The sequence below is a fragment of the Sceloporus undulatus genome, chromosome 3 (genome assembly GCF_019175285.1).
Source record: "Sceloporus undulatus isolate JIND9_A2432 ecotype Alabama chromosome 3, SceUnd_v1.1, whole genome shotgun sequence".
Classification (NCBI taxonomy): domain Eukaryota; kingdom Metazoa; phylum Chordata; class Lepidosauria; order Squamata; family Phrynosomatidae; genus Sceloporus; species Sceloporus undulatus.
In genome coordinates, this window is record NC_056524.1 from 106,511,593 (window position 1) to 106,518,469 (window position 6,877).

The 6,877-nt window shown below is 44.7% G+C and overlaps 1 protein-coding gene across 1 annotated transcript in view; it reads left to right on the forward strand.

The window, feature by feature from the left end:
* The first annotated feature begins 257 nt into the window (after window positions 1-257).
* The window catches only part of GAS6 (growth arrest specific 6), a 67,932-nt gene continuing 61,312 nt past the window's right edge, over window positions 258-6,877 (forward strand). Inside the window, exons 1-2 of the mRNA XM_042457326.1 lie at window positions 258-420; window positions 2,416-2,588. Coding sequence (XP_042313260.1) covers window positions 348-420; window positions 2,416-2,588 — 246 coding nt within the window. The 5' untranslated portion in view covers window positions 258-347. The remainder of the gene's footprint in view (window positions 421-2,415; window positions 2,589-6,877) is intronic.

The following is a 6,877-nucleotide window of genomic DNA, read 5'->3' on the forward strand; positions in this document are numbered from 1 at the left end:
TAGTTTTTAATGTGTGTTGTTGTTGTTTGTGAGCCGCCTTGGGCCCCTTTCTGGGAGAAAGGCGGCATAGAAATTAAACAAACAAACAAACAAAGGACAAGAACAAAGGGTCTCCTGGCTGCTCTGGCTCTTGCTTGCCCCCATCATCCTTGCAGCTTAAGGGGATGTGTCTCTGAGTCTCTCTCTCTCTTGGTGGCGAACTTTCCCCAGCGATTGGCTCCTTGGCCCCAGTATTATTGCCTCCCACAGCAGCAGTCCTCCTCCTAGCAGCAGCAACTCCTGCTGCCTCCGCTCCAGTCCGAGGGCGCAGCCCCAGCCTCAGCAGCAGCAGCAGCAGCAGCAGCACCATGCAGGCAGTGCTGCTGGGCCCCGCGGCTGCCCTCCTGCTCCTGCTCCTCCTGGCCCCCGGCTCCTGGCAGGGTGAGTCCCCCTCCTCGTCCCCCAGAAGGAGATCCTTTCTTCCTGCAAAGAGCCCTTCCTTCTCTTAGGCTTCTCCCCCTCTCCCTCATCCCCTGCCCTCCTCCAGCGCCATTCCTGCCCCTCTCTTCCCCCTTTTTGCAGCCCAAGGGCACCCAGGCCCCTCCTCCCTTCCCAGCACCTGTCCTCCATTCCCCAAAGGTCCTCCGTTTGGAGCATGCCTAACAAGCATGGATTGGCATTTCTAGCAGTGGTTTGAGATCAGGGGGACTAGAGGTCCTCCTTCCCCCCCCAGGATTTGCCTTTCATTTCCACCTTCTTCCCAGGAGGGATTTCCAAAAGGTCCTCCATTTGGAGCATGCCTTAAGAAGCCTGCATCGGCCTTTCTATTAAGAGTTTTTTCGCTCAGGGTGACCAGGCGTCCTCCTTTCCCAGGACCTGTCCTCCATTTCTACCTCCTGTTCAGGAGGGAGTCCAAAAGGTCCTCCATCGGAAGCCTGGCTAAGAAGCATACATTGACATGTCTTGCTCAGGGTGGCCAGAGGTCCTCCTTTCCCCCAGGACTGTCCTTCATCTCCACTTTGGGTCCAGGAGGAATTTCCAAAATGCCCTCCATTTGGAGCCTGGCTGAGAAGCATCCATTGACATTTCCAGGAGTGTTTTGAGCTCAGGGTGGCCAGAGGTCCTCCTTTTTTCCACCTTCGGTCCAGGAGGAGTTTCCAAGAGGTCCTCCATTGTTGTCCTCCATTTTGTGGTGCCTTGCCTTCTTTTGTGGCGAAGACTTCTTTTTTGTGCCCCCCTCCCCCCTTCTGCCTGCCTCTCCTTGAAGGATTACAATGGACAGAGAAACATAACTAGCTTAAAAAACTAAATACTGTATACAGGATCTGGGTTAGGCGTGTGTGTGTGTGTGTGTGTATATACACACACTCCCTTTTATACACTCAAGGTCAGGGCATCCCTAAAGTCCTTTCCTTCTCTGAGGAACAGGGCGCCATGGAGGGGCCAGGCTCCTCATCCTCAGTTTACAAGGTCTCTTGTGTCCCCCCCCCCCCTCAGTCGCCTTTTGAGCCCTTCCGCTACAATAGGGCTACATTGGGGGTCTGGCTTTACCATTCTCAAAAAGGGGGTGGCAGCAGGCTACCTGAACCATGTTCATTGTTTGGTTTTTGTGAGAGGGAGATAGAGGCTCTCTCTTTTCTCTTCCTCTGTCCTTGAAGGAGAGAGTCAGGGTCCTAGGCAAGTGCCATGAGGGATTTTAATGTCAACAACAACAACAACAACAGGGAGAGTGCATTTGACTTTTGAAGAGTGCTTGGCCTCCAGTTGCTATTGCTTTTTCTTTGATTGTCATTTGTTATTTGTTGACAATTTTGTTATTATTTACAATATTATTCCCCTCACAGGGTGACCTGCTGTCTGTCCTCAAGGCAAAAATGGAGGGTGTGACCAAAATAACAGCTCAAATGAACTGACCAAAATAAATCCCTGCTTCTCTGTCACGCTCCCAGTGGAGGACCCTTTGGAACTCCTCCTGGCTGGACATGGAGGACAGTCCTTTGCCCCTGGGAAAGGAGGGACTCAGGTCACCTTGAGCTCAAAACACTCCTAGAAATGTAATCCCTGCTTCTTAGGCAAGCTGCAAATGGAGGACCTTTGGGAATTCCTCCTAGACGAAGGCTGAAATGGAGGATGGAGGGGGGGGGGGAGAAGACTTCTGGTCACCCTGAGCTAAAGACACTCTTAGAAATATACAAGCATGCTTCTTGGTCATGCTCAGAATGGAGGGCCTTTTGGAATTCCTCCTGGACAGAAGGCTGAAATGGAGGACAAGTCCTAGAAAAGGAGGATGGGTTCAGTCACTTTCTCTCCTCAGCACTTTGTTCCTCTCAAGTTGGGTGTCCCAAACCTAGCCATGCCCAATGCTAATAATCTCTTTTCTCCCTCTTTCTCCATTTGCACCCCCCCTTTGCTTTGCTCGTTTTTGGGGGTCCTCAGCTATGTTGCTCCACCAAGACCGGGCAGAGGCTTCCCAGTTCCTGCGGCAAAGGTCCCGCCGAGCCTACCAAATCTTCGAAGAGACCAAGCAAGGCCATCTGGAAAGGGAATGTGTGGAGGAGCTCTGCAACAAGGAGGAAGCCCGGGAGGTGTTTGAGAATGACCCTGAGACGGTGAGGCACAAAGAGGCACATGGATGTGCTGGCCATCTCTAGGATCTTATTTTATATGTGTGATAGACACACATACACATGCATACTGTATTCCTTTCTAATGGACAGTGCTAAGTCCTGCAGAAGCAAGAGGAGAAGGAATGAGGGCGCCAGCTGCTTGCACAGCTGGGGAAGTTGTTTGGAGGAGGAGCCATTAGATAAATAACTCAAACCGCAGAGGGTAACCAGCACTTCCATTTAACAGGATTGTCTTTGGATTGCCAGGCCAAGGAAGGAAGAGAGTAGGGAAATGCAAAGCGGGCAGCGAGGAGGAAGAGGAGGGGTTGTTTACATTGAATTAAGTTAGTATTAATCTCCTACACGGGGGTCCGGCTTGCTGTTGTTGTTGTTTAAAAAAAAACCAACACAACAATCCTACTGCAGCCAGCTGACAGGATTTAGTTCTGGAAATTCAGAATTTAGTTACTGGAATTTCCCAGGATGGGGTGGGGGACAGGGTGACAAGATGTCCTCGCTGCAAAGGAGGACAAGGCAGCACAAAATGTAGGAGATTCAGGAACAATAGAGGACATTGCCAGCTAAAAGCTAAACATGTGAATATAAATGTAAATGCATGCTTCTTGGTCATGGTAAAAATGGAGGACACTTTGGAATTCCTCCTAGACATGTAGGACCCTGGATGAGGATGAGGGTTTGGTTTGACCAGCATAATTATTCAGCCAAGTGTGGGGAGGTGTCTTCATTTTCTGCTCCTGTGTGTCATCCCTCACCACATAAATACTTAAAATTTTGCAAGTGTAAGGATTTTGTTGATGTTGTTCGTTGCTAAAAAAACAACAGCCAAAATATCCTAATTTAGGCAAGCAATCAAAGGTTGCCCTATCTTGGATTAGAGGATTTTGCTGATCTTTTGGTAAATACTTGCTTGGAGAGGAATGTATGTTGATGAATTGATCATTAGGCAGACTGAATCTTTTAAAATATATCTATCTATCTGTATATTGGCTAGTGATACTGATGTGGTTATAAATCAAAACTGTTTAGTGCTCAAACTTCAGAGCATAGAAGATACTTAAATTTTAAATCATTCATTGCCATGCTTGTACTGTATCAGTACTGCTCAGATTGTCTGGTTTTGTTCCTGTATGCCTTCACGCCATTTCAGACTTATGGTGGCCTTAAGGCGAACCTATCACTAGGTTTTCTTGGCAGCATTTCTTCAGAGGACAATTGTCTTTGCCTTCCTCTGAGGCTGAGAGAGTGTGACTTGACCAAGGTCACTTAGTAGCTTTCTGTGACCAAGCAGGGATTTGAACCCTGCTCTCCCAGTGTCCTAGTCCAACACGCAAACCAATACACCACGCTGGCTCTCTAGATTGCCTAGTGCTTTGGCATATGTTTATACTTCTGTTTGAAGGATTACTGAAGTATGATTTTTGATTTGCTTGCATCCTTTGGATGTGCTGTTTTAAACAGGCTTTTTTATTACAGGGATTATCTGGCATTAGTTTGGGGAATAAATTTCCTGGAGAAGAAATTGACTGGTGATTTTGCACAGGGTTGTGGATTCCTGTTAATGATTTGATGGGGAGCAGGCTGCTAGGATGAGTGCTATTTAGGTCAAAAGTACTGGGAACAGGAGGGACTTGGCTCTCCTGTGTTGGAGGAGTCAATGTTTTGTATTCAAGGCAAAACATGTCTTGACATGTATACTTTTAATAAGCTTACAACACAGCACCATCAGAACACAAAGAAAAATTGCAAAACAATAGATAGAATCAACTGTAAAAGTATTCTTTTTGTGGTATTTATTTTGAACTTTTGACAACAGGCTTCAGGTAAAGTCAAAGTTTTGTTTGACTAGAGCAGAAACAAACCAGTTGTAGTGTGTGTTGTTCTTACTGCTATTGTGTAAAAGGACACTATAAACCAGAAGAGACTACTTGTTAAACTTATTAATAGCTATGCCATCAATTATGTATTTGTTCCTAACTATTTGTAATCCTTACCTATTTTTTTAATATTACTGTTACTGCCACATGTAGTTTATAAGAAATACAACTGCTGCAATATTACATATGTAGGGTGCCAAATACTAAAAAAGTTCCAATATGGATCTAGTTGTTGTTGTGCGCCTTCAAGCCATTTTTGACTTATGGCATTAGCATGCTTGTACTATGTTAGGCTTCACAAATGCTCATATTGTCTGGTTTAGTTGTTGTGTGCCTTCAAGTCATTTCTGACTTACGGTGACCCTTAGGCAGACCTATCACAGGGGTTCCTGGATATGATTTGTTCCTTTGAAGCTGAGAGGGTGTGTCTTGTCCAAGATCTTCCAGTGGGTTTCCATGGCCAAGTGGGGATTTGAATCCTCATCTCCAGTGTCCTAGTCCAATGTTCAAACCACTACACCATGCTAGCTCTCAGTAAACCTAAACTACCCTGAGGATAAATAAGTAATCTGAGGCCACCAGTTTGATTTGATTTATTGGATTGTGAAGGTTGCTGTAAATGAGCAAGCACACCACATGTGTTGGCTTTGTCAGTCCTGCGTGACTGTGCTATAAACTGAAGTTTCAACAGGCTGGATAAAATTGTGGCATTCAGCTGTCGTAAAGGAGTATTGTGTCTATATTATGCTACTACATTTACAGAAACAAGCACATCTGTAAAAGGAATTTCATATGTCAGTTCAAATTGTATGTCTTGCACTATGTGCCATTTCACTTTTGTTTCCTCCTCAACTTCCCTTATCCAATTTCTACAAATTGTGACGAAACTGTGTACTTTCGATTTGACTGGAGAAGAAGGGAGTGGAGATTGTGACTTTACCATTTTCAGAGTGTAGGAGAAAGAGGGGATGAACAGCTTTCAGATACTGTAGCAAATTAAGGTTGAAATGTGATGAAATACCAATCATAGAATCATGGCCCATGGAATCCAAATTGTGCTCAGTGCAGGATCCCTAGCTAAACCATCTCCAGCAGGTAGCTGTCCAAACTCTTTTTGAAATCATTCAGAGCAGGAGACCCCACCACCTCTCCAGGCAATTGGTTTCATTGCCAAAACTGCTCTTACTGTCAAGACGTTCCTTCTAATGTTCAATCAAAATCTAGTCTCCTGTCAGTTCAAACCATTAGACCTGGTCCTACCCTCTCTGCTTCTTCAACCTCGTATGTTTAGATCTTCATACTTCTTTTCATTCTTGTTACCTTTCCCTAAACCTGCTCCAGTTTGTCTATATTCTTCTTAAATTGAGGTACCCAAAACTGAATGCTAGACACCAAATGAGGCCTGACCAGTGCAGAATCTAGTGGGACTATTACTTCCCTTGTCTTGGAAACTATACTTCTGTTAATGCAAGATAAGACAGTATTCATTTTCTTTGCTGCAGCATCGCACTGCTAGCTCATGCTCAGTTTATGATAACAATAACCCCAGTGTCCTTTTCACATGTAGTATTGCAGGGCTATTTATCTTCCATTTTGTACGTGTCCATTTGTTTTTGTGGCCTTAATGTATAATTTTTCATTATACATTGAATTTTATTTAATTAATTTATGCCCAATTTTCTAGTTTATCTAAGTCTTTTTGAATTCTATTCCTATCTTCCAGTGGGTTAGCCATCTCACCCAACTTTGTGTCTTCTGCAATCTTGATAAGGAGTTCCTCCAGTCGATCACCTAAGGTGCATCTACACTCTGGAAATAATGCAGTTTGACACCACTTTAATTGCAATGGCTCAATTCTGGAATCCTGGCACCAGCACCCTTTGACAGAGAAGGCTAAAGACTATAAATCCCAGGATTTCATAGGATAGTGCTACAGCACTTAAAGTGGTGTCAAACTGGATTATTTCTACAGTGTAGGTACACCTTACATTATTGATAAAAATGTTGAAGAGCCTTAGGAAAGAATCCCGAGGCACTCCATTACCTACATCCTTCCAGTCTGAAGTGCAGCCATTAATGACAACTATTTGAGTGTGGTTTGCTAACAAATTATGATCCATCTGACTACATTTAATCAATTTGCTAATCAAAATATTATAGGGGACTTTCCCTGCTGGATCTTACTGATCACTGTGTTGTCATCAAGATACTTGCAGACAGACTCCTATATAATCTTTTCCCCCTCTGGTATTGAAGTCAAGTTGACTGGTCTGTAGTTTCCTGGATCATCTCCTTCTCTTCTCTTTCTCTTCCTTAACCCCCCCCCCCTCCTTTTTGCCATTTTTGAAGACAATGACATCTGGCACCTCACCTGTTTACCAGGATTCCTCAAAAATG